Below are 27,820 nucleotides of genomic sequence, written 5' to 3'. Positions count from 1 at the left end.
GAGCATGGAATTTGAAGTAAGGGGTAAACAGTTTCTTCTACTTTAATTTCTAAACAGGCTTAGTTAACAACACTGTTCTCCATACAGACACCGATTTTTATTTTTATGTATGCTATATATATGTGCAGTAATAACTACAGCTGTACTGAAACTACATTTACTTTTTAATTCACTAAAACTATGTCCACACCAGGTCATTTTTAGGTAGATCAAAATGAAACTCCATAGAAAACCAAAATGAATATTCTTTAAAAGCTCTTTGACCAGTTACTTCATCAATGAGTTTAGAAACAACAGAAAACTGTCAGCTCCTACAGCCTAATTTCACAGCACTTACTGATAGACTTAAGAGATTACACTGTAAACCATGTAGCTGACAAAGTGGATACAGGAATTGAGCAATAAGTATTTGAACTGTGTTGATACTAAAGAGCTATGAAACAGGCACAAGTAGTTTGCATTAGTTCAGTCTTTAAAGGAAGCATTCCAATCACTGTTTTAAGGAAAAGGTGGCTCACTTTAATAACCACAGGCATTGGTCACTATTTAACAAGACATTCTAAAAAAGTAATCACAATTTGCCCAATAGTAGTTTACAGGTGGATGGTATACATTAAGATACAGAGGTAGAAGTTCACTTTTACAATGCTTCACTAATACAGATTACCAAATTCAAGGCACAAAATTGTTTGCTTTACAAAAAATACTGTAAAAGTGTCATTTGCTGTTCTACAATGTGAGTACAACTCAAAAAAAATCTTTACACCCTTCCATATTCTGCATGTAGAGTTGCATCAGGCATTATTCTATTTTTCCTTTGCTAATAATTGGCATATGACCAGCACTTACATAAACAGTTTGTATCTCAGCTGAGTTGCTTTGTCTTGTAGGCACAAGTCCAGTTACAGAAATTTAATACAACAGCTTCCTCGTGGGGGTGGGAGAACTCTGTCAGAAGTAAGAATGAGGAGGAAGAAAAGAAACATAGTCCGCAACAGCAGATTGGACTCTGATGTATAGAGGGAAAGAGAACAGATCATATTTCAAATCAAGTGACTTGAAAAAAGTCAGTTTAAATCACTGACCGCATTCCTAGAAAACCAGATGCCCAGTACAAATTTGCTCTGAGAGTATTTGAGACATTCACTTGCCTTTGAATTGGCAGAGATTTACAAATTTCTTTTTATCTTTGTTTAAATAGAACACACACAGTTGCTACAAAAGAGAATTACACCACAATTTGGCCATGTGTCCTTTAGAGAGCTTGGGTGAACAAGCGAAGCGATGCATTCAGAAACTGTCCTTGAATTTGCTAAAAGGCCATGAGCAGTAGCTTAAATCTCAAGATTTCCCCCCCCCCTCCCTTCCCAAGTAACACAGGGAAAGACAATTTCTGACACATCGCATCTTCTAGTTGGAGACAGCTCTTACAAGCCTTGGCAGGCTGAGGAAGAGATATCAGACAGTGCATCCCTACAACAAGTAGTATGACTAGTTTACTGTACATACAGTGATATTCTAAAGGACAATGGTGGCAGCTACATTGTAAATTCACTTTGCTTACCTATCACATTTTCCAAGTACCCTAGTCAGTTTTATTTACAGTATATAAAAATCCATTGATTTTTAGAGTTCAATACACAAGTTTAGGACCCAAGAGAATGCCACAGTAAGATGTTGACATTTGCATCTGTTAGATGCAAGTGCACTTCGCAATTCAGTCATGTAACATTATTGTATTCACCTATAAATGTTAGTCCATCCAAAACAGTGTTAAATTCCATTTTTTGCTTCATTGTTGTTTGTAGCCTGTTTCCTTTGAGCAATGAAAGGGTACATACACTTGTCTGCTCCCAAAAATCGGTACATGCATACAACTGCTTCGAAGGGCAGAATACTGTGAAAAAGAGGTTATAAAATTGTTATAAGACAGCATAAACCAAAACCTCTGCTTACACTATGTACTTAGTCTCCTTAAAAGCAACATAATAGCTATTGGAGAGGCTTCTTAAGAGTCTTAAAGGATTTTATTTCACAGGGATACTTACAGAAAGAATTGAAATTCTAGAGTCCCAACCACACAGGCAAGCAGAAAGGAAGAAAAAGCTACTTATTCACATGCCTCCAACTTAGACCAGATTTTCTGCTGCTTCTTTACAAGCAGTGTGATAGCTTGTTTTAAAGAGGTGGGGGTGGCAAGGGCATCACAGAAGGCCTACTAAAAGTAAAGCATCTGTGCAAAGCCACATCAGCAGAGGTCATCAGACATTTAAGATATTCTTTACTGTGGGATTAGTGTTAGTTAATGCCATTCTTTGATCACCTGATGTCTAACAACCTTGACTTATATTCTAAACTTAATCATCCATCCTCAAAAAGAGAGGCCTGAAGTAAAGAGAGCAATTTCCTTTTTCCTCCTCCAGTTAAAATTCCAAGAGGTGACTATGTGAAGGATACCTGGCTACAGACCCTCTCCTCCTTCCCACATCCACAAAATACTACTTTTATTTCAAGTGTAGTACTGAGAGGCTCTAGTGAAGGACTAAGATGGGATTTCCTCAGCCCCTGGAAATAGTGACAGACACCCATTCAGTGGAAAGCAGTGCACAGAATCTAGCCATTACAAGTAATGACCACTGAAGCACTGAGAAGTAGATGTCACTGGTACAGGTGTCCTCACTGCCAGTAGTACTGCTTGTGCAGTAGCAACTGGAGGGCCTTTGATCTAAGTGCTGCTGCCTGGGGCATGGATTATGCAGAAGCTTTGATCTCCCTGTTGGAAGCTAAAGTGTTGAGCCAAGACAACCCAAAGGGCCTTTGATGTGACTGCTGCTGCATAAGGCACCGATTGTGCAGAGAGTGCTTCTGGTTGAAGAAGCTAGTTCTTAAAGATGCTGACAGTGGCCTTGATTTATTGGCAGAAGAGACACACACACACATACTCTTTTCCAGGAAAGAGGTGAGCGGTGAAGGCTTCTCTAGTCTTTGGTGAGCCTGTCCACCATGAGAGACCTGAGTCAGAGGAGAACCACTGCCTTGCAAGTGGAAAAAAAAAAAAAAAAATCACCAGGGTTCTCAGTTTCAACCATCCCTTGCAGAAGGAAAGTTAAGACAACACTGTATTTTAAGGTTCCTCCTACACACTACATATCTAAAACAAAAAACACAGACAGCTGTGAAGCTGTTCTCTGTAAACTAGAATGGAAGTGATGTTGCATCAGCGGAATTGAGCCAACTCCTGTATTACCCTGCATCATTGAAATGTCAGCCTGGTTACAGATTAAACAGAGTTCCCATCCAAAAACTGTAGTGTGTTAGCCAGAACAAAGGAGGTAATTCCTTTAAATAGTCCTTCCTCCAAACTTAGACTCTGAAAATTCATTCTGAATGTGCAGATTTTCGGTTTATCTACCCTATCTGTGCAAGTCCTAGAGAATCTGCAGGCAGGGCCTCCTACACACTGGTTCTAGAGAATAGAGGTTCCTTTGCTGGAAGCTGCCTCATACCCCATTCCTAAGGAGGAACCCAAACAATGGAAATAAAAGTATGTTGAAAAGAAAATAAGAATCTAAGGAAGACGGAAGATACCAGAAGGGTAAAACAAGGATGCATAATACATGGGATCTCAGTTTTATGGATCTTCCCAAGCAATCAACCTATACGCATGCAAGCCAAGAAAGAGACTTACGAATTCTAACAAAACAGCACCTATGGCCTGTGTGGGTGGGAGGTTGTTTATATCTAGAAAACAGACATGCTCATGTATTTTACTAGTATTCTGTAGACTGTATTGCCAATGAACTTGCACTTCAGCTCTTACCTTTTCATGAAGGTGACCATATACATGAGGCGAGGTGTACAGATCATTGGCTGGTCTGTAAGTATAGCTCTCATAGCCTGCTTCACACAGTATTCTGGTTTCAAGGGTGGAAGGAAAGGCTCAATTTCTTTTCTGAAATATTTGATTAAGATAGATTAGTAAGATACATAAAGGACTACAGACCTCAATGAAGAGTTCATTAACTCACTTTCTTTGGAGTGCCTCAGCAGGGACAAAAATTTCAATTTTTTTATATTCACTGTTAAGTTACAAAGACTATAGCTCAAAACTTGAGTTGCCTAAGTAGAAAAGGACAGAAGACACAGTGAATTCAGAAAGTCTCTTTTTCGAGTCTAATGCTAACATATATTAAAGCAGATACAATACTTATTTTAGTATTTTTATAGTAACAGTTTAGTTACCTTTGAGTACTTTTATGACAGTGCAAACACAAAGCAGAAGGAGAATTTTACTCACCTGATCCTGCACCCTCTAAACATTCCTGTATCTACAAGATAAGGGCAGACTAAAGTTGTTTTGATTCCATCCTTTTCAGCAGCCTTCAATTCATGGCTCAAAGACTCATGGAAACCTACAGCTCCAAATTTGCTGGCACAATAATCCTGTGTGGGCAATGAACAAAGAAAAAAGGCAACTTAAAAAGGACAGATATGAATCATGTTCAAAACCAAAGCACGTCTGAGGTGAGCCTGCACAGATTTTCAAAGCAGTAACAAAAGACACCCACTGAATAGAGCATCACATCAACTCATTTATCACTTTACTTCTGAGGCAATTAGTACAGAATCATGAAAGCAGGAAAGCTGAATGTAGGAGGATATTACCTTGGATTCAAGTCTTTGAATCAGGCAGGCTCACATGGCAAGTTACTCCAATTACCAGTTTGCTTAATAATAAATGTTACAACAAAGGAATGAGATACCTAATACTACCTTGGGTCAGATTTGAAAAAGCTTGGAGAGTTGGCAGGGCATAGGTGTAAAAATACTAAATGCTTTATTTTTAAGGTTAGTTTCAATAGAAGATATAATGGAGATTTGAGTGCATTATTTAATTTGCAGAAGACGATATAGCTTGTAGCTCTCGTAAAAATACTAAGTTCAGCAACATTAAAAAATAATTGCACAAATAGTAGTAGCATTAGAGTTTTCCATTGGATGTGTCCACATCTGCTGGTGGTCACACCCACAGTCTAGGAAATTCTTTGTAGTTTTCTCAAGACAGTAAATACTGTAAAAGCCTGAAGTTACACCAGCTTCATCCATTTCTGTTATGAAACACTGCAGCTTAAGGTCTTGGATTGAGCCTTACCTATACGCAAAGCAGCCTATGCTTATGGGGTAATATGACCATTATTCCATTAGACACATTAATTCATTTTCACTAACTTAATGCTTTTTGTTCACACTTGCATTTGTGCTAATGACCCAAAAAGCAAGGTAACAGGCTCTAATCCTAACCTAGTTTTATGTACCAAATAAGTCCCACAAACTGATGTTCTCAAACAGCTGCTAGCAACTAGACAAGCTAAAACTTATAACTGGGAGCCTAGTAAAACAGGTGAGCCATATATGCTGGCAGCCATTTCCTCACAGAAACAGGAAACATTACTTTTGAATATCCTTGCCTTTGGCTTCAAGCTTAGCACTGAAGATCTTGACAGGAGTAGGTAGGCGGGCACCTTTCAGGTTCCTAAATTTATGTGGTAATTCAAAGATCACTTAGCATTCTGAAATCCTTAGCCATCCTAGGCTTTCTAAGTGGCAAGTCCACCTGCAAAGTAGGTGAATACGGTGGCTGCCCAAGTTCCGTGGATCCCACTCCCAGGGAGCCATGTGTTGATATGGTACTGAACACCATAGTTTCCAAATATCTCTGAAGATTTGACTTTATTTTCTCTAGCTGATAATACAAAACAAACTTATCCTAAGCAAGAAGTGCCAAATTTGTTGCTATAGTCTGACAAACCTCCACTCCAGCAGTACTGAACAGTCCCAAGGAACTTGCAACTGTCACGATGTGTCCATGATTCATTTCCAGCATCTTGGGAAGGAATGCCTTAGTGGTCTACAAAGTAGAAAAAAAACAACCCAAAATAAAAAAACACACCACAAACATAGTATATTAGTGCTAAGTGTTCAAAACCTCTGTCTCAGTTTATTATCAAGAATTTAGAAGCATGGTCACTGTACAGGTTTTGAACTTCAGAGTTTGTCAAAAATGCCAACAGAAAATCTACAGCTTGTTTGTGAATTCAGACAGCAAGGCAGCAAGGATTATATCTCCAGAAATCCTAAGGTTAAAGGATCAATTGAGCTCAGACATGTTTATTTTTCTGCAAGAGACTAGTTATCAGAAAGAGATAATTTGACCCTAAAATGGAAGTCACTTTTTTTAAAGAGAGAAGAAGGAATGCAAAGTGTTTAATTACACCATCCAGCACATCTGTGTTAAGACCAGTGCCGATTATCGGTTCGAATTATTGACTGTGTTTTGTAAGTTAGATATGGCTAGTTTTATCCAATTAACTTACCATCATGGCCATTTTACATTAAAAGAAATATTAGACACGGAGCTTTTGCTGATGTTACTTTTTACATCTAATAAACATCTGCTCGTCTAAACTACTTTCCATCTTTATTAGTATCCATAAGCATTGCTTGAACTAAAAAGACAAGATATAAATTTCTATTACCAATTCCTTATCAAAATAAAGCAAAAAAACCCAAAAAGCAAGTCTCAAGATGAAACTTTGATTTTAACCTGCAGTTTTTATGTTTTGATTATAACAAAGTTTGTTTCTGCTTAAAAAACCCAAGTCAGAGTTAACACCTTTAAAAAATTAAATTTTAAGGAACAAATTGAAGGCATTTGCTAGAAGATCACCCCTGCTAGAATACCTACCTTTGCCATATCTGTTTTCTGAAGCTGACTCAACACTTTCCTTTTTTAAATAGGTATTAAACAGAGCACCATATATGCTGAAAAAAATCAATGCAGTAGTAAAATAGTACACGTAGTTACAATTTACTTCAGCTTCTAGGTTGTCAGTGTACTATACAAGATCACTTTTAAATTGCCAAAGAACTTCAGACAATGCTTTTTGATCACAAAGAAGCCTAGTTAATATATAAATCTATTAATGACAGAGCAATTATTCTATTCTAATTCACTCAGTACCATGAATGTTTAATCCTCCCAGAAACCTGGTCTTCCCGTGTAATTTGGATCCAAACTCAGAGCATGCAAATGCCCCTTAAGTATTTGCTACTTGCTTAATTGTTGGTTTGAGTTGTGTCAGCTGCATTCTTAAAAAGACATGCAAGCTACAGCTGAATCCATCTAATTCCATTCTTATGCTGTCTGCATTTTCCAATCACAGACGTCAGGACAGTTTTGCTCTAATGATTTTCACATGTTCTTGTACAACATTTTTGCCTGCAGGTGTTAAATGACTAATCCAGACCTCCTAACACCACACAAAAGAGTGTTTTCACTGGACAGCTGGCAGATGATAGAAGATTAACAGACCTCCTGACTCCTTGCCTTTTCTACTGTTGATTCATACAACTCCTAGATTCTGTCATAACTGCATAATGAAGCCAATTATAAAAAAATAATCTGAGAGCAAGCTGCCTTGCATTTGTTTCTTGCCTCATGGCAGGGATCTCTAAACCTCTTATATAGAGCCCTGGACAAGAATTTAGTTTGCTGTTAAACTAATCTGTGCCAGGCACACAAAGTTTCAGCCTTTCTTCGCATGTTGCATGGCAACAAAGCCCAGTCATCACAGGGCAACACCGTCTCAAAAGGTAAGAGGCTTCACTTGGACGGTATTGAAGTTTTACAGTGTGTTATTTACCTGCAGCCTGCCTTATGCACCCCTACACTGACAGTGTGTATGTTAGCCCTGATCCTCCATGCTATCCCTGCAAGAGATCCATGCTCCCAATTCAGTCCTGCTAACAATTACTCCCCTCCAGAGCATTAGTCAGCTCCATCAGCAGTTTCCACTTATCTCAGTTATCTGTCCACATCACATCGGAATGACTGATTGCTACCTCGCATTGCCAGAAAACTTGATAATACAGACTGAAGCTCTAGCTGCAAACCACAGCAACTACAGAAATGATGGGGCACTCGCCTTGGAGTTTGTCTTGGGGGAGAGAAGGAAGGGAAGGCAGCAGCAACAGATTTTTTTTTTCCTACTACTTTCAAGGCATGAATAAAAGTTTTCTTCCAAGGGATAAAAAACAGGCAAGTGCACCAAGCTTTGTTGGATTGGCTTTTCTATTACCTTTACTATGGCACTACCTTTTTTTTAAATATGATGAACTATACCTAGGCGTCCATAAGCATCTACATTTATCTATAGCTGAAGAAGAGAATTTTCACAGGCATATATATAGGTATGGGAAATAACCAGAACAACTGCAGAGCAGCGAATTTCAGAAGGCCCACTCAACTATGCTACACACTTTCCAAGCATAAATATTACAAAGACTGAGTTTTCAGAGCTTGTGGCTAAAGTAACCCATTTTCAACCAAGAAGACGTTGGCACATGATGAATAAACCCTGTTGAGGACAATTTTGGGTGATTTCAGCAATTCAAGTGCAGAGCAAACAACTCCCATCAGCAGAACTACAGCCACTTCATGTAAGTCATCTCTTAAAAGGCCATTTATGGCCACATAGGAAAAAACACGGCTCTTCTGCTTTAAAAACAATTAGCAATTCATGGAAATCTTTGCGTGAGACCTCAGTGTTCCGAAACAGCCTGTTCAGAGCAGGCCCCTGTACTTTGTCATGGGACATTATCCCACAAATCCATTTAAAACCTGAAGCTGAGGCAGCCTATAAAGATAGCACAACTATCATATGTAGAAAACTTAGCAATCAACTATCTACATGTCAGCTAAATGGATATCGGAGAAAGTCATCTCAGTTGCTGCCATCCTCCAGCCATCTGCAACAGCTGGGAGTCAGTACTCGAAAACAAGCACAGTCAGAGGCAGACACACCCTATGGGGGGACACATTTCCAGTCTCAGAGTAAAGGCTTGCCCACTGCTCCTCCCAGCCTCCTCTTGCTGGGAAAAACAATCCCAAAGTGAAGTTATTCTCTTTCGTGGTATAAGCAATCCCCAAATAAATCAGTGTTCTTACTGAGCTTCTGGCACAGCCCACTTCCTTAATCAAAGCAGCTTCCTCCATACTCTGGTCCCCAGTTTTTCAGCCTGTTACATAAACCAGATGAACCTAGTTTCTTTTTTCTAGTTTCTTTCAGCTTCAGCTACATCTGCCTACCAGACCTGAAGTCTTCTGTGTGCTTGTTGTGCTGCTGAGAAACTAGTTAAGAGTTTGACCGGTTCGGGGCGAGATGCCTCCTGGGTGGCCTTCCCATCTGGAGTTTGTCTGAACAGGTAGCACAGCCCACATTAGTCTTCCGAGATGATGCATGGACATGCTAATCCTCCATAAAAAAAAAAAAGTGTTAGAAGATACCAAGCAATGTGTTTTGTCCATGGCATTAGAGGTCATGAACCAGGCACCCAGAATAATTCAAATCAACTCAAGTGATTTAATCAAACTATCTGCCTTCTGGTTTGATCCTTTAGTCAGTTTTACCTCTCACAGCTGCAGAGGAAGACAGTTAACCAAAACATTTAAGTACTTAAAGTCAGAGCTGGGTCTTTTATTAATGACAAACCTAACACGCTTTTCAACACTGAGGAGAAACCACCAAGTAGAATATAGTGGATGAAAGGAATTGTGTTGTGATGCATCAGGATGAGGAATCAAGGAAGTTACACAGTGTTAAACATCAAGAAATTTAAGTTAAGCATCCTCTTCACTCAGAATTAGCTTTTGCCTTTTTTTTTTTTTTAAAGAAAAAATGAAAACCCCCAAAGCATAGTGCAAACATGCATTTTCTAACCTGCAGTATAGTTTAGATACAGCAACTAGGTAAGAGAGAGAAAACAGAAAACCATTCTGAACAGAGAGTAGAGCTAGTTTTTCAAGCTAGTTTAACCTTTAAGTTTTTGGAACCTAGAGATCAATTTCTAATCTTCTAGGCATTTTCCTCTATGCTTCTGAATATATCAATAAGAACAAAGTATTCCCAGTAGCTGTAACCAAACATCTATTTCATGTGCACACAGCTTTAATGACTTATTTCTCACAAGTGTGAAACTGAACAAGCACTTACATGTCACTTCATAGCTTTCATAATCTGTTCTCAACATTTTGGTTTACGGCAAATTAACTTCTAACAGTCTAGCACTTCTTCCCTCCCCTTCCCTAAATTCTTTGGTTCCATTCTTAATGAAACAAAACTCAAAAGATTGTGCAACACAAAGAACAGCACAGCTGCAATGTCAAGACAAATTAGTCTAAATACAGCAAATGAGAATATGAAGAAATACTGTTTGGGAAAGTGATTTTTTTAATTAAATTTCGGATTAATTATTCTTAAAGAAGAGAGCAAGCATCCACAGAAAACAATGTTAGCTGTATGCAGCTCAAGACAATGGATACTGAATGCAGAAAGCACACCGAAGTAGAAAAGTACGTGCTACCTCATGTTTAGAGAGTTGTCTTTATATCAAAGAAAGAAATAAAGCAGGTACCAACATGTAAGGTCCTTTAAGTTTCTATTTTTCAATACAGTAATTTTTTTCATACTTTCTGCCTTCTGTCAATGTTCAACAGCCCTTTTAAACTGTTTTGATGCCATAAACAAGCTACTTTACTGTAAGGCAGAAATTCCTTTATGCCAAAGAAATAGCTTATTTTCCATACAGTCCCTTCAGGTAAGGAGGGTGGAGCATGGTTATTTTCCTGGGGCTGATCAGAACAGGTGAGTTTTTACATCATTATAGTTATTCACAACAGTGGTATACTGGTATAACAGATAAGACACTTCCTCCTAAACCACAGCTATTCCTGACTGCCAAGACAGCTGCATAACAGCGCAAGTGAGTGCTACATTTGGGTAAATGTATTGTTTCACCTTTGTGTTGAACACTATTTGGCCAGACCCAAGAAACAAAATTGGTGTGATCAGACAAGGACTTATCCAGACAACTCTGGGAACTAAGGTACCAGAGATCATAACAGCCTGCTGCCATGTGTGTTAGCTAATCCTGTAACTACTATCACAAAGCAAAGGAGCCGGTGACAAGAAAATGTTGTTCCAAGTTTCTGTCTAAAATATGCATTATATCCTCTCTCTCCCTCAGCATGGACATTCAGCCTTCTTTTCTTCCCATTCTTCTTCACAGACCACAGCAGGACACACTGCAGATTCTCCTACTCCTGTGCAGGACAGCATGTGGCCACTCACTCCGCCATGGAACAAAATACAGAGATTTCCACATGCCCCAGTTTCTCTTTCCATTCCAGTAACTGTGAAGGAATGCACGAAGGTCTGACAAAATAGCACCTCTAACTCTTCTGCTGACAGGCTGTGGCAGCCTTGCCTTAAAGTAGGTTTGTCCAAATCGGGTAGTGTAGCACTAATACACTACTGTATGTTAAAAGGGAAAGAGAGGTGCCTGAAAAGGCAGAAAAACCCCACGGCAAGCTTATCAGTAAATACACTGAAGTTATTTTCAGCTACAGCCATACAGCCCAGCTTATTTCAGAAGATAACCACTTTAAATACATTTTATAAACACAGGGTAGAACTTCACTTACAGGATTACAGTGAAAGCCATTGTCGAGTAGTTTTAGAAGAGGCCTTGAAAGCATGACCTAGAACTGTGTAACTCTCAAAGGAGAATTTATCCAAGTTAGAGGCTATAATATCCAAAATGTCTTCTCACACACTAAAGCATGGAGTTACAAGCCTGGATTTAACCATTTGTTTTCCTTCTAGCTTTTTTGTTTGGTTCCAATGAGAACTGAGAGTAATTACTTGTCATTTGCACTATCTTCTCAATTATTTTTCCCATATTACCTCCACATCCTTCTTAAATTCCATTATACAAGCATCTCTGAAATATTAGGTAAGATTAGTAACTGTGCTAAGACTACATGAAAATACAAAGTCCCAAGTTGAACACTAGAGAGACCACACAGCACAGAAGACATGGCTCTGCCAGTAACAGGCTGAAAACAGAAGGAAGACAGAAGTCTACAACTACTGTTGGCCTTGCTAACATAAGAGACCAAAGCTGTGATTTAAAGAAGCTCAGATGACTCTGCTGACTGTTTTCAATAAGTGCTGGGCCCCTTCTGTATAATTAGCCAGTAAGTAAATATTTGAATAGCTGTGGAAATTAGGGCTATTTTTGATCTTCAGTTTCTATTCTCAAGAAATGATAATGAAAAATACACCAGAATTGCCCAGTCTTCCTAAAGTAATGAATTAAAAAAGAAAGTCACAGGTTTCTCTGGATTGTTAATGGGTCTACCCAGATCCTTTTGGAGCAAAAAAGGATCAGGAGATACATATGACATCCTCAAGCCAAGCTTCCATAGACAGATGTATTAAAAGCGTGAAAGTAAACTATTCAAGGATTGCCCTTAAGTGTGCCTTGAACAGGCCCTGCATTCAAAACAAAAAAGCTAGACCTTCCAATATTTCATCTTGAAAGGAGTCCCTTAGTTATTTTGCTCCTGGCAGGCAACACAACCTTCAATTTCTCACTAAAGCTTTATTTGTCCTTCACATAAAAACCCACTGTTTTGGGGCCATGGGGATTCCTTTAATATTGAACTGCAACAGCAGTTAATGCTTAACATACATGCACAGTAATAATGTTACAGTTGCCTTGCAACCAGAAGCTCATGAAAGAACAAGATGGACTTAAACAGGAGTCTGTAATGATGATGAGTAACAAGGAAGCAAAGCCACTCCCCCCACCCCACTCCCCCAGTACTTCGGATATCCTACATTTGCAAACAGAGTGAAACTACAGATAAGATCTACCCAGGTTAAGAGGTGAAGGTAGCAAAATAAGATAAATACCCTGAAGAATTAAGTCACAATGAAAAGAAACATCAGTTAATTTAAAACTGTATTTGATTTACAGAGAAATAAGCATCTTTTTTCCTCTCTCCAATTCTGCATGAAATACTGCTTTGAAGTACATGAAGTCTTAGCTTAGTAAAAACATAAGCTAGTACTTGAATCACTTGTTTTTAATTCATTAATTCATGTTAGCAATTAACATTCCTGTTTTCTCCACCCTCATGACTGATCCACAGACTTAAAATCCCCTGCTTCTCAGACACATTTAATCAGCTGAGAAGCACCAAAGTTGTACAAAATGAGGTTAAATCTTTACTGAAGTTTGTAAGGGGGTTTGTTAGTAGTTACAAATGTCTGTCATGTCATTTGCTAAAGAACAAGTATACTACAGTCCATATTTACATTACTACCTTGTTTAGCATTTGTAGTATTTAGGGTCCAGTTACAAAATTTCTTCAATTTTCAAAGCCAATAGTTACCACTGTTTCCTGTGAATGGTTCAGTTATTGTAGTGGTTCTTCTTACATGGAGTCAACTCATGTCGACTATATCAGAAGAAAGCTGAAACTGAATTAAGTAGTTTCCTTAATCAGAACTTAGTGCCACAAAGCTGTTTACAATGGGTAGACAGTAAAGATAAGATAAGTAATGCTATTAAAAAAAATAATCACAGGAAACTAATACCACTAGTTATCTCTCAAACATTAATCATTGATTTCCACTCTTTACTGCTAGAACTAATTATGCCATGCCTAGGGCAACTGAACAGTGCCTGGCTAAATTGCCTTTTGTATCGTTTGTTAACAAGGCTTAGTTGAAGAAGGGTTGTGTCTACAGAGAGTGGGATATGAAGAGTGCTTAGGAAAGGACATTGCAACAGAAACTTTTGTTACTGTTACCTTATCATGTCACCACATGGTCTCCCCCTCCCCTTTAAGGGCTTCACTTCCTGTGATCTTACCCCAAATTGGGTAACTAAGACTGGAGTAGAAAACAGCTTTGTTCTCCCTCTCATCTGAATTGTAGGTTAAGTACTCAAGAACGCTGCCTAAATAATAAGATTCCTGCTTCAGAAACTTTCTTCTTGAGAGTCAAGGTGGAAAAGGTATCATTACCTAAGTTTCACAGTGGTCTGCTGCTTATCAAACTCCTAGCACTCTTACATAAAGCTTTTCTGCATCCCCCACCATTGCATCACTCTAGATTTTGAGTGCACCTTTACCTAGGGCAGGGGTTTAGGTACATACAACACAGCCAAAGGTGGCTCTGATTTCTCCTTAAGCACATTTCACTTCTGTTTAGTGGGACCACTACTTTATATGCTTTCTGGGCTTGAAGAAGTTCAGGTATTCAAGCTGAACTACCCTTGTTTTTTCTATACCAGCAAGTAGAAGTTAGAGCCTTTGTTATTAGTACTCAGTCTCCATCTTTCTGCTCCTGAGAACTTTTATATTCTAAGAGCAAACAGATTTTAGTTTTACACGCTTTTAAAATTATTTCTACCCTCAGATGTCAGGCCCGTGCTGTGAAGTGTCTTATCTTTCTAATGACTATAGGCCACCAGTCATTTCTGTAGAAGCATCTAGATGCCTTTAATGGACATGCACACCAATTTGTCTACTTTCATCTCTACTTGCAGATATTGCTTTGTTGATGTATAACTGCTTCACATATATACAGCAGTATATATCAGTGTTAATCACTGATTGTATACCTAGACGTCTTCCCTCCAGAGTCTGAAAATCTTTGATTTCATATCGCTATGAAAAATGAAACACATTCTCACAGGTTGCCCAGAGAGGCTGTGGAAGCCTCCATCCTTGAAGGTATTCAAAAGCCGTTTGGACACAGTCCTGGGCCACCAGCTCTAGGTGGCCCTGCTTGGGGGGGAGGGGGGGGTTGGACATGATGACCTCCAGAGGTCCCTTCCAACCTCAACGATTCTGTAATTCTCACCTTAAGTATACCAACTCCCTGCTCAACAGCACCTTCCCCTTTTACAGAGTTCATAAGCCATCAGAGACCTTGCACTCTTTGTCTCTATGTTAACTGCAAGTTTATCAACACAGAATCTTAACTAAATGGAAAGGATGCCAATTCCTCCCCCATATCTCCCCTGTATCTCCCCTACAGGAGCTCTTGCCTGTAATAAATTATCCTGCTCTGTCTGAAACCATGGCTGTTCTACTTCCATTTCTCCTTTGGTCTCAAGTGCTTTCAGCTGGAGAGAGGATCCAGTGAAGCCCTGCAGAGCACCTAGATGAATTTCTTATGGAATTAACATATTTTCAGCTGAGTCCAGAACATCCACATACCATACTGTTTTCAAAAACTAATGATATCCCCCCAGCTATTAGATGCTCTCCAGTAACTACACTCCCTTGCCAGCTTCTTAAGGGTATTCTGAGCCCTCACAGAGAATTTTGCCCACTTTGAACTTTAATGGCTTTTAAAGCTTGGACAGAGCAATCGGATTCTCAACAGCTAGCAATGAACAGGGAGAAAGACAGTATCTCTGCTTAAGCAGTGTAAAAGTGCAAAACATAAGTTGCCAGTGACATTTGTTGTGGATTTCAAATGCCAAACTAATCTAAAAGCTGAGAAGGATTAGTAGTAGGTAAGATGGCATGGTAAGAGGGCTGTTGGAGGCCCAGCTATATGTTTAGTCTGCCTTATGCTGCCAAACAAGCAAGATACAAGTCTAGACCAAAATGGAACTTGGAACAAATGTATACGTGCAGACTTCTGCAGCCAGCACAAATTTAAGGCATAACCAAGCATGAGAACTGAAGCTTTCAAAGTACTCATGCTCAAAAGCTGACCTCTTCCCTCCCACCTGGAGGCATCTTATTAGACAAGTTGATATTTATTCTCCACAAATATTAATCTCATTCTACTCTCAGACTATCCTAGCTACCAAACCACAATTACTATTCAATTTAGAGCAAGTATTACACAGTTGGCAGCAGCCACCAAAAAGTAACATGCAGTTTAAAGAAAGTAAATCCATCTGCTAAGATCTACCATGTCAGCATTTGAGCTTTCCATATACCCAAGACTAACGCAGAGCTCCAACGTGGCTGTGACAGCCCAGTTATACTCCTGTAAATTCAGGGACTTAAGTTACAATCCCACTAGGTAGCACCACCAACCTTGTATTCTTCCACAGGCAGATCTATCAATAAAGATGACCTAACTTGCATTTATTAAAATGTGAAATTTGAAATTACTTTAGAGTTTGCTGGTCAAGTGATACAAAAAAGTTAACACTTGGCTACTCCTTTCCACAAAAGCTGGTTTAAGCCCTTAAGTCAAGTGACTAGAAATTCTACTTTGTTTATATACTGACAAATGGCCATGTCAAAGGATTTGTAGTGTTTCAGAGCCATGTTGACATTAGTGTAACAAACACATTAGTCCCTCACCTTCATTAGCACAAGTCTGCAGCAAATGTCCAACCATTTGGAGAGCAGTTATTTATTGCCAGCTATTTGATAATCTTGACAAAAATGAAAACATGCCCCTATGAGTCAGTGAAAAATCCACATAACAAATTCATTTTAGAACAACTATTAGATAAGAGCTCAGAATATTCTGTTCAGTGAAGAGGAACACAATCCAACTTTTAAATACAGCTTGCCATAAGCTTAGTCATCCCCTGGAATATTTAGTAAAATTTGGTATTTTAGTCTCTATGTTTCCAAAAAATTACTAGAGAACAGTACTGTCAGAACTACTTACGGAAAATATGAAGTCATCATTCATGTTTTACAATTTATGTAACAGACTTTTCAAGAAGTGGCTAAACAGAAAAAGCCTCTCACATTTTATAGATACCTTAAGGCCAGTACCTCATTAGTACTGCAATTGCTATAGTACTTGCATGCAGATGAAAGCTGAGTCACTTTACTCATCCTCCCCAACTCAGTCACTAAGTCATTGTTTTGAATCAATTACTTCAAAAAAAAGGAAAGTGATTATGCCATAACAGAGTATCTCACAAGAGGAACAAGATTAGAAGGAAAGCTTCCCTTTTCACTTAACAGTCTTACTTAGTAGAAACAGAAAAATAAAGAAGATATTATAGTTGAATGGAAATTTAGCTTCAAAGATTAGGAAACAGTAAGACCCTAGAAGGCTCCAACTTCTTATGAAGTAACTCACTGTCCTGGTTTCAACACTCACTGAATGAGAAGTAACATTTTTAAAATGCATGGAGCTTAGAGGTTTTTAAAACCAAGGTGTTTGTTTCACACTTCTCCCCACCCTCTGAAAAAAGGGTGTACAGAAAATAGTCTTAGCAGGTAAACTTTAGCTTCATAAACCAACAAAGGCTAAAAAGACAAAAAACCTCCAGCTAATACAGCAACCAAACCAGCAACTAATACAATTTTCAAAGATTCTACTTGCACAAACATTTTAATCAAACACCAGCAAACTGCTCACTTTTCTTAGGAGGTGAGTTTTCAGAGACACAGAGATACTTCCTTCCCTTGCCTGCCTGTGGAAACTATGCTTGTTTCCCACAAGGTGAAACACAGCTCTGGCCTGGTCTTTCCACATTCAGTGTTAGTACAACTGATTTCCAGAGAAGTCAAACAGTGCAGTAGGCACAAAGATCATTGCTTTTGAAGGTACGCAACAGCAATCATAGTATCGGTGCAAGGCAAATAAGCTAGAGTTGTTAACACAACATTATTTGATGTGTTCAGAAAACTAACTTACCTTTATCTAAGGGTTTTTAATAGTGAGTAATTAAAATACTACAATGTCTTTAGAAATCAGGTTGTTATGTTCAAACTGTTATGCCAGTGGCAGATTTGCTATAGCTTGGAACCATTTATGACTACTTAACTATTTAGAGCCTGTAAATCCTATTCCAGAAAATCTCTCCAAGAATGAGGTTTCATTAGACAGCCACAGAGGTCCTGTTTATAGCTATGTGGTTTTATCCTATTCCTCCTCACCCCTTCCCCAGCACACACACCCCATACACTGGCTAGTCCAAGTCTGAAATGTCGATGAGGTGATTCTAGTCTCTAAACAGAAAAACTAATCAACTTGGCCAAGAAAGTGAACCGCTTTCCTCCCTGCCCTCTGGACGAGTTAGTGAGCTGAACTGGCTCACCCAGGGGTCTGACGAATACCAAAACTAGTGCAAGGTAAGATGCAGATTCAAGGGGTGGTCCCACATGACAGCTTGCCACCACTAAGCTGCCTTGTAGTTTTGCTCTAAATCAACAGAGATTTTGGACAAGTTACTTTTAAGCATACGCTCAAGCACTTTTCTAAACCAATGTTGAAAGGGGAGTGCTTGAAAAGCTGTCACACAAGTTCAAACAGATGGCAGAAGTGACCAGCACCAGGGCACATTTAGGTGCAGAATTCAACAGTCAAACAAACTTGAATTTCAAAAGGCTCACACCAAGTCAGCCACCTCAGCTCCGCAGCTGTTCTGGCATTCCTTGGCCTACCATGCCCTCCCATCCCAGTTGTGATAACTCACTCGTGTCAAGTGTTAATTTGACTGGCATATAAATCATTATAGTAATATAATTATTTACAAGAACGGAGTGTTCATTCAGAAGTGTAAGCACAGATGTAAATCTCTCCCCGGTTTGTGACACATCTTCTTTCAAACTAAACCCTCAGAAACTGAGATTCTACCAATCTCAAAGTCTATGCCTACTCACCTACATTGTAACTGCACTTTGAAAGACTTTTTTCTTTTTTTAAACAGACTAAGAAGCCTAAGGCCACAGGCAAAAGCATATAGCATCACCCATAAATCAGCTTCAGTTTGCCTTTGCAGAAATACCTCTACTGTTTTTCACAAAAGACAGACAGGTATCAGTAACTCCGTTTTACGATCAGTGTGAATAGCCAGAAAACCTCAAAGGTCAAGGGAGCAAGGTTTATCAAGAGTGATGCTTTGACTTTTACATACAGAGGACTGTGGAAAGGTTTAGTACTAGAGATACATAACACCTCCCACCCCCCTCAATACCCCAGAAGCAAAATCAAAGCATGAGAAGCATGGGGAAACAATATTACTTCCCAGCTGATAAAGAAAAAAGTAGAAAAGATTTTAGCAGTGCAGTGCTAAAATGGCAGGGATGGTGCTAGAAAACATAACATTCATCTTTCCTCAACCTGTCTAGTCATAGTAATTAATGACACCAAGAGCTACAGAGAGGATTGCTCACCCACACAGATCAGTTAAGACAGGTCTTAGGTAGTGATGCAAACGCTGGGTTAGCAGGACACTTAACCACATCATAATTAGGATTAGTTTTCTCCACAGCTGGGCACATGAACATGCTTGTCTTCTAGAATTCTGCTACAGTCACTTGGTTATTACAGAAAATTAATAACATAATGAGATCTCATTAACTTAGCTGCTTGTCATAAAATAAAAGCGGATGCTACTTGTAGATAGAAGAATCTGGAACTTTAAACTCTATTGCTCTCCTAACCTCCACATGACAAGAAAGGTATACGCATATTCTTTTAGACTAAGTATTTCACTGAACAAGTGAAGAGCCACTCTTTTCACTTCTAGCAAGGTTAGGCACCATGCTGGCAAAACTATTGTTCCATTCAAGGTTTTCCTGTCTCCCCAAATCCTTCACGAGTAACAGCATAATATCAGACCAAAGTCAATGCAGAAATTTTTGCTTATTCAGCTGACATACCTCATTCCATAAACAGGAGGAATTTAATCATCACGCTGATCGCTCATCCAGGACCATTTCTTCAGAGTAGATTAGCAATCCTGAAAGCATTTGTACGGTTTGCTGACAAGTCTCTGACCCTCAGAAAAAGCCACAGGAGTCTGAAGAGGGAGATTATCAAGTGCCCTACCTCTGCAAGCTATATGGCAACTCCAGCTTTATTTTAGATGGTTGTAGAATTGCAAGCCACTAATAATTTATTAATACTTCAAATATGTTTCAAATAGTTTGAGAAGTCTTGGCATGATCTTTTCAGAACAACTTTCCCTTTCCTTAATGGAACTTTCACATTGCTCTTCCATGAAATATATGACCGTTTTCACCTAAACTCTTCAAACTTCACATAGTTTAGCACATTAAAGTAACTAGCTGATCACACCTTATGCTACCATGTTGGACACCAATCTACAGGCAACAAACAATCCACAGATCACAATCTGAGAACCTCTATTTTCTGTTGTTTGAGAGTCTAAGATCCATGCACCTTTAAATGGCACAGCAAATTAGTTTCCCAAGTATGCCTGAGAGAAGCTGTTGCAAAAGCTCAGGTGTAACTGAAGCACTTTAAGAAAAACATTCTGAATGGTCATTTCAGATTTGTTAACTGACTGGGATGAAAATCAAATACTTTATTTACATCATTAAAGAGAAGGAAGGGAAATGCATGAATTCAGCTGCTGCTTGAACAAAAGAGGTCAGCATTCTCCACCACGCAAGGAAGATGGTATAGCACAGAAAGTATACATAGGAAGGTTGGTGTTGCAACACATTCAAAGAATCTTCAATATGATTTTCCCACTGCCCTGATGGAAGTGTTGCTAATTAAACAAGTCAAGAGTGCTATAAGCTGGTTTTTTCAGACTTCATACATAACTACTCATTTATCATCAAGATACAGTAGGCAATGGAGAACCATGACTGCAGCCTCAATAGACCTCAGGGACTAGTGGAACAACTACAGTTTGGTGGGCAGCACTCTGGAATCCCAATTATAGGTGCTTGAATTCATATGATTCCTACACAAGGCAAATGAAGGGGCATTTTGCATAAGACTAAGACCCACCCACCATCCCATCCCAACATGCTTAATTATGCTTGCTGACTCTTCAATGAGTACACTGTCTGAAGAGTCATTTTTATCCTCACCCATATCTTCTCTGAAACAGATAGATCACTTCTACAGCCAAAGCTTAGATATTCAGGCACCTAACTAAATGGTTTGGGTTGGTGCCTTCCCCCCGCAAAAAAAAAGAGGATCAGAAAACTGAAAAACTTTCAATTGTTTTTTTGAAAACAATCACTACAACTAAAACATGACTACAGGTTAGATTACAGATACAGATAGCAAGATACAGGTTACAAAATTAAAGATTGCAGACTGGTGACAACTGTGCTTGATACAATGCTAGACAAGCTCCTGGTAGACTATAAAATAAATCTGTGAGGAAAGCTCTGAGCCAGTAGTCTCATGCCCACTCAAACTCCAAAAAAAAAAAATATATACTCACCCATTTATTTTCTAAAACCTGTGTTAAGTACATTCCTTTATAAAATGGGAAAGTAGTTTTCTACAGCATGCATCCAGAAGATAGTATTTTCTCAGTTGATAGATTCCCTCTATTTTCTTGAGAAATGAACCCAAAAACATATGAACTGCAGAACCATACCAAAGGACTTACAAGTTTTAAATACAACTAATACAACTATTTCCGTAGCTAAGAAGATCACTGCTTTTTCCTTCATATTCACTACCCAGCATGCTACCACAGTATATGAAACACATGTGCTGTCCAGGGTAATTTACTGATGGCATGCAGTTTGAATCATTCTGCAAGGGAAGAGTTAGTTTTGATGACACTTTTTGGATCACATGCACATGTTTTGGTTGAACTAGATCTAACTCATTTTTCAAAGGAAAAAAGTCACAAACTTGTAGATTAAACTTTGTAGGTAAACTTACACTTCTTGGGATAAATTATCAAGAAATTAAAAAACCCACAAAGTAGCTAATTCCACTTATCCAAAATGCTAAATATATCTAGCTGGCCCGTCAGTGGAATATTGTGTCTATATTTGATCATAGATACTAGAATCCTAGAGATGAAAACAAAAATCAAACTGCTATGCCAACAGGCCACAAGACTCAGCATGGTATAGTTTCAAATAATATAACTTAAGCTAGCTGTCTTTTCTTCTGTAGAAGATTCAGTGTGCACACTAAGTGCAATACTTCTATATTTAAACTAAAACTATAGGCATAAGTGAGCCTTATTTAACACCAGGGAGCTTGAAAAGACTAGAATAACAATACGTAAGTATTGATACATTATAGATAACGATAAGCCACTGTTATTTTCCAAGGCTTCAGCAATCTTGTCAGTCTAATTAGACTGACAACTACAGCAGCTGCATAAATAGGTATTTGATTTATTAACTCTGCATTAACTTGACTTCCAAGGTTCATTTAAGTTTTAGACTACAAATATTCTAATTACTTAAGTAGTATTTCCCTCTTTACTCAGTATTTATCTCTTTCTGTATCAATGTCAGGCCACCTAAAAGATTTTTTCAATTCCTACAAAGACAAATATACCTGCATAACCTCAAAAATCAAGTCATTTGTAGGTGAATGAACACACCCACTCCAGTTAAGACAGCAATGCACAAGTTTTCAAACTCTGGGCCCTAGTGTCTCACTATGTGGATTTTTTTTTTTTTTTTTTTTTTTTTTTTAAAAATAAATGACAGAGCTGGAGCTGAATGCTTTTGCTTCCCCCTTTTGGTAAGTTGAAGGGAACTCCTCTAACAGAGCTTTAAGCCTAAAGTTTTCAAGGATCCACATGACAGGGAAATGCAGATCACTGTTCTCTCAGAGCTTGAATACTTAAGATCTGCTGTACAGAAGGACTTTCACATCACAGAACTTCACAGGCCCTGACCATTGCTTTGCCCCTGCTCCTCCATGAGTCCCTTTCAACAACCAAATCTAGAAAGATTTCCCAGGTACTATGCTGATGTACAATATTAATACCTACTTATCCAGCAACAGCATTAGTCTTCCAGAAAAAAAAAGTGTTAGAGTAGGTACAAGAATCTCAAATTGTCCTGAAATAAGAGTTTGTACAGTAGTTTTATTAAATACAGTTCCACAATCTAAAACACAGTATTTTGATATTTCACTTAAACTTTATTGTAAAACCACAGGAAATAAAAATTGTTGTTCCTATAGTTGCTTAAAACTGATTAAGAAACAGCTTTATCTTACACTGTGATTTAACATTTTTTTCAAATCTCAATCCTGACATATCACAGGAAGAAAATTTCCTAGTCTGCAGAAGTTCAGTTCCAGTAATTGACAAGTACAGCCAAGTAAGTTATTGTTCTTGCAACAGACTGGCAGGAAAGGTAGTGTTACACTCCTGCTACAGTTTTATGCATCTGCAAATTATAGTAAACCAGAGCTGGCTTGTTTCAAACCAGGAATGAATTTTGTCCCTATGTTTTCAATATCAGAAGCATTCAAGTTATCACAGCATGAAATAACAGGTTTTTAATACTGCAGTGGATTTTATGCTGTGGAAATTGCTACATGATGCAGTGGTGACATGTTTATGTAGAACACTCATAGGGAGGATTATACAAATCATGAATGTCAGCAAAATGGAAAGCATCTGTTTAGGCTGTGGCATGCAGCTAAGGTTCTCTTGACTGCCAGTCTGTGATATGGTACACAGCCCTGTTGGAGTCACAATAGCAAAACGGAGACATACTTTCATGTCACTGCCTACTGCCCAAGTTGGGCAGCCTTCAGATCATAGCTGCTACATAAAACAAGCTCTGATCACCTGCATTCTGCATGAAGAGCAGACAATCAATCTTATTTCAGATGTTTCAAGGGGACAGTACTAGAGCCCCATTTTAGGTTTTTATATAGAAGAGCACATTGAGGCTTGATAATGATCAGGGCATGAGGAAGAATTTCCCCCCTCGCACATTAAAAAAAAACCCCACAAACCCAAACCCTAACAAAAACACAGAAAGTACAGACACTTAACTACTGAAGCAATATTACATGGAAGATCCATGTCTTTATAAAATCCATTTACAGCTTTTTGGATGAAACATCCTCCAAGAATAGTTAAAAGCCTACATAATACTCCAGAGTATTAGCTTTGCTTTTGGACCACCAGTTTAGCTGACATGGAAAAGACTAGCTGTATAAGGCTTCACACATCTAGACACATTGTTCTATTTAAGTCAGCATAGACTTGCATCAAAAAAGTTGGCTTCAAATCAGCTGATTCAGATGATATCTTATGAATTAAGTACTATTACTTTTAACAGAAGTCCACCCACTGTTGGTCAAGCCAACCTTTTCTGGGATCATGAAGGGGAAGACAAGGAAAAAAAGCTTTGCCAACACCAAAAAATAGAAAGAAAAACAAAGCAGGACACAGGATCTGCAGGAAGTGTACATACAAACAGAACCTCAATTAAATATAAAGGGTGTTGACTGCTCCTTAGAAGCTTAAGCCAAGATCTCAAGTTCCACAGTTCAGATCTAACTATAGCTTCTTGGAGTAGGTTTTTGTTTTGTTTTTTAATTTTAAAGTCACTTCACACCGTAACATTTAGCAATGAATGAAACTGTTATGAAAACCCAATCATAGCAATACTAGACTCTAAGTTTAGTTTTCTATTACCATAAGAGACTCAGAACATAGAGTGTGCTTTAAAAAGGTCTCTGAAACAATGTTATAAATAAGTGTATGACTTAGGCCTGAAGGAAGAACAGCTGGAGAATTTAGGATCCTCCCATATTTTAATTCATGGTGATGTCATAATTTAGAGTTCTTGGAAACTCTGTCAATTCGGCATTTAAACCACATCAATAACAGTCATTAAATCTAGTGCACATCTCTGTTTGCTTAAGCATCAATTTAACTTTCATGAAGGGGAACACGCAGAGTTCTTAGTTGTAAGAAGTCATATGAACTTTCTCAGAACTTTACAAATTGCCTTAAAATATACTTTCAGAGTTTAAAAGAGTTTCCAAACACACTATCTCATGTGCACCGAAGTTAAAACACTCTCTCTGCGAGCTTTACAATACATTGGAAAAAGACTGCTCTGCCATTAAGTGTTTCACAGTGCAGCTTTGGAGGGGCTCCTTTAGGGTTATGAAACAGCATTTCACTTCCATGTTAAAGTTAGGTTTGGGAGGGCCTTCTAAGTTGTGAAGATGAGGCATTTTACAAAATTTTATTATGAAGAGGTAAGACCAGCCAAAGAAGGCTTAAGTTGAAGTATATTTCAGATTGCTTAATCCTTTGATTGTTATGCAAGTGTATTTCATAACCTTATTTGAAGGACCAACGAACAGTTTTAATACTAACAATGGGCTCGGTCTGACAGCTAATGCTAACCCGAGTGTGCATCATGCCCTCCTTCGACACTCAAATTTATATAACCCCACACTACTGTAGGTTTAAAAATAAACCACACAGGAAAACAAAATTTAGACAAAAATAGTAAGATCACATAGCTTGTTCTCCTTGATTAGCATCTTCTAGTTATGGAGACGATATCACCCCAGAAACCATATTAAAGATTTTCCTACTTTTACTGGCAGCCCCCAGAGAAAGCTATGAGGACAAATACGCAGGATTCCTGAAAAAGTGTTCTTGGCTTGATTTCTGGAGAAATCTTTTTCGCCTTTCCTCCCAGCCTTCAAAAGGAACAATTTGCCTCGAAGGCAATTCCAACAACGTTTCCAGCAGGGGTTTTAAGTATTTTTTCCAGAAATGTGCAAGTTTGCTATTGTAACCATCAGTAAAACGGCATCTTAACATGCTGGCAGAATATGGGAGGAAGGCTGAGAAGCCATTCATTAACAGTAACAACCTTTAAGCAGACTCAGAGGTTATGCTTGCGAAGGATTTCATATCCAGGGCTACAGAAAAGGGCACAAGACTTAGAATTCTGGATTCTAGGAAGATATACTTGATTCAAACCCATTTGTTAATAATTTTAATACCCACCATTCCTGTTAAACAGAACAGTAAGTTAAAAATGAAAAATCCCTAAAGTGGTAAGCTTGCAAATGAAACGGAACGAGTGTACAACTGAAGGAGTTAAGCAACAGCGGTTAACTGCCCAAAATTAACTGACAAAAAAGGGCAGCAGAAGGGAATTTATAGTTACCCAGAAGTGCGCGTGACAGTTGACCATCATGGTCCTCTCAATAAGCTCATCAGGACACTCCAGAAGATGGTGCCCAGAGACCACACCGGCATTGTTAACCAGGACAGACACCTCGCCAACCTCCTTGCGGACCCTCTCGGCTGTCGAGTAGACATTTTCTCTTTTGCCCACATCACAGGTGTATGTGTAAACCTGCAAGTTGCAATGGGGCAGCGCATCTTTTTCTCCATCTCCAGCTGCTACGGAACAGAGACAAGAGAACAGAGCGGGGTGGGGTGTGGGATGGGAAATAAAGTTCCTAGTTGTATTTTGACGTTCAAACAAGTAGTTGAGTGGAAACGGCAAACACGTTTCCCTCACAGTAAAACTTCTGTTTACTTTGGCAGCACCACAGTACACAAGGACTCGTCTATTTACTGTTGCTGCCACAGCGTCTTAGGAAGAGCTGCAGGTTTTAAAGACGCTGTTGGGACACCAAGGCTACACGAAGCAGGTCTCCGCTCCCCACCGCGGAGCCCGGCCACAAGGCCGGCCTCGGCACCGGCGGGGCCGCTTGACGCCCCCGCGCCGGGCGGGCTCCAGCCCGGAGCCGCTCTCACCTGCCCGCCGGGCGGGCAGGTGAGAGCGGCTCCGGGCTGGAGCCCGCCGCGCACGCAGCCTCGGCTAACTCTTCCCCGGGCCGGGCCGGGCCGGGCCGGCGGCTGGGCAGGTGAGAGGCGAGGGGCAGCGCCCGGGCCCGGGCCGGGCGGCGGGGACAGCCCGGGGAGCCCGCCGCTTACCTCTGGGGGCGGCGGCGGCCGCCTCGGCCATCTCCCGGTAGATGTGGCGCACCATGCCCGCCGTCTCCTCGTTGCTCTGCGTGTTGATGTCCCACAGCACCAGCAGCGCCCGGCGCCGGGCAAACTCCAGGGCGAAGAGGCGGCCCAGGCCGCTGCCCGCCCCGGTGATCAGGCACACCTGCCCCGCCACGCTCTTCTCCTTGGGCCGCACCAGCCACTTGGCCGCGGCCAGCACGAAAGCCCACAGCACTCTGAAAGTCACCACGAAGAGCTCCAGCAGGATGTTCATGCTGCCGGACCCCGACCGCGCGGGGGGACCCGCGCGTCCCGGCGCGGCCGCCCGCGGAGCCGGAGGGGACGGACGGACGGACGCCGGCGGCGCAGAGCCTCTCCGCGGCGGGGGCGGCTCCTCCTGGCCGCCCGGCTCCCCCACCCACCCGGGGCCGCCCCTGCCCGGGACCTCCCGCTGCGGGCAGGGAGGGAGGGAGGGAGGCTCCGCTCCCGCTGCCGAGGGTCCCGCCGCGCCGCCCAGGGCCGGGCCCCCCCTCCCCGCGCCGCTCGCACTCGGGGCCGGGCGCCGCCGCGGCCCCGCGCCCTGCCTCAGTCACACGGCGCCCTGCCTCAGTCACACGGGCCAGCGAAGGAGCCCGGACGCGGCGCTGCCCGCCAGCCCGCCTCCCCGTTCCCGTCCCCGCACGCCCGCGGCCCCGCTACTGGCAGTGAGCATCTTGCTCGCTCGGCCCCCTTTATAGGGCGGGCCGGGCGGCCGGGCCCCTCCCCCGGGCTCCCCAGCCCTCCCCCGGGCCGGCCCAGCCCGCCCCGCATTCCCCGGACCCCCCGCCCCCGCCGCGGCCCCTCCTCGCCCCGCCCCGCCCCGCCCCGCCCCGCCGCCGGGGGAGGGTCCCGCGGCCGCGCCGGGCCTCGCCCGCGGGGAACGGGCCCGGCCGGTGCTCCGCGCCGCTCAGGGGCTGGGCGGGCGCCCCGGCGGCTGCCAGCGGCCGCCAGCGGCCGGGGCTCGGCGGAGACCCGCCTCCGGCGGGCGGCGCGGGGCCTGCGGACTACATGTCCCAGGGTGCGCAGCGCCCCGCGCGCCTCCCGCCAGAGCGCCATCTTGAGGCAGCGGCCCTGGCGGAGGGCGGCGGCGGCGGCGGGTCGGCGGCCGGCCGGCCGGCCAGCCCGCCCGCGGGCTTCGCTGGCCGGAGAGGAGCGGCGCGTCAGGGCGCGCCCGCAGCGGCCCTCGCGACGCCGGAGCGTGGGTTACAAGAGCACGAACGAGCGTTAA

The 27,820-nt window shown here is 41.1% G+C and overlaps 1 protein-coding gene across 2 annotated transcripts; it reads right to left on the bottom strand.

Moving 5' to 3' along the window:
- Positions 1 to 749: 749 nt before the first annotated feature.
- Positions 750 to 27,101, bottom strand: RDH10 (retinol dehydrogenase 10). Of its 2 annotated transcripts, none has more exons than XM_049822107.1 (6): positions 26,539 to 27,101; positions 25,760 to 25,995; positions 5,810 to 5,908; positions 4,298 to 4,443; positions 3,821 to 3,952; positions 750 to 1,897 (listed from the first exon to the last, which is right to left on the bottom strand). In XM_049822107.1, the coding sequence occupies exons 1-6, from the start codon at positions 26,825 to 26,827 to the stop codon at positions 1,774 to 1,776; spliced, it is 1,026 nt and encodes a 341-aa protein (XP_049678064.1). In that variant the 5' UTR covers positions 26,828 to 27,101; the 3' UTR covers positions 750 to 1,773. The 2 variants fall into 2 exon arrangements, with proteins under 2 accessions (XP_049678064.1, XP_049678054.1); XM_049822097.1 differs by having other exon boundaries at positions 25,760 to 25,998; positions 26,539 to 27,100.
- Between the last annotated feature and the right edge of the window lie 719 nt (positions 27,102 to 27,820).

The sequence above is a fragment of the Accipiter gentilis genome, chromosome 2 (genome assembly GCF_929443795.1).
Source record: "Accipiter gentilis chromosome 2, bAccGen1.1, whole genome shotgun sequence".
In the NCBI taxonomy this organism is placed as follows: Eukaryota; Metazoa; Chordata; class Aves; order Accipitriformes; family Accipitridae; genus Astur; species Astur gentilis.
This window is presented reverse-complemented; position numbering and strand designations above follow the sequence as displayed.

Excerpts from the sequence above, each read along its gene's own strand:
- RDH10 (XM_049822097.1), bottom strand. The coding sequence starts at position 26,827 with ATGAACATCCTGCTGGAGCTCTTCGTGGTGACTTTCAGAGTGCTGTGG. Across the intron at positions 3,953-4,297 it reads TTTAGAGGGTGCAGGATCAG|AAAAGAAATTGAGCCTTTCC; the intron begins GTGAGTAAAATT and ends CAAATATTTCAG. Across the intron at positions 1,898-3,820 it reads ATGGTCACCTTCATGAAAAG|TATTCTGCCCTTCGAAGCAG; the intron begins GTAAGAGCTGAA and ends TCTTTTTCACAG.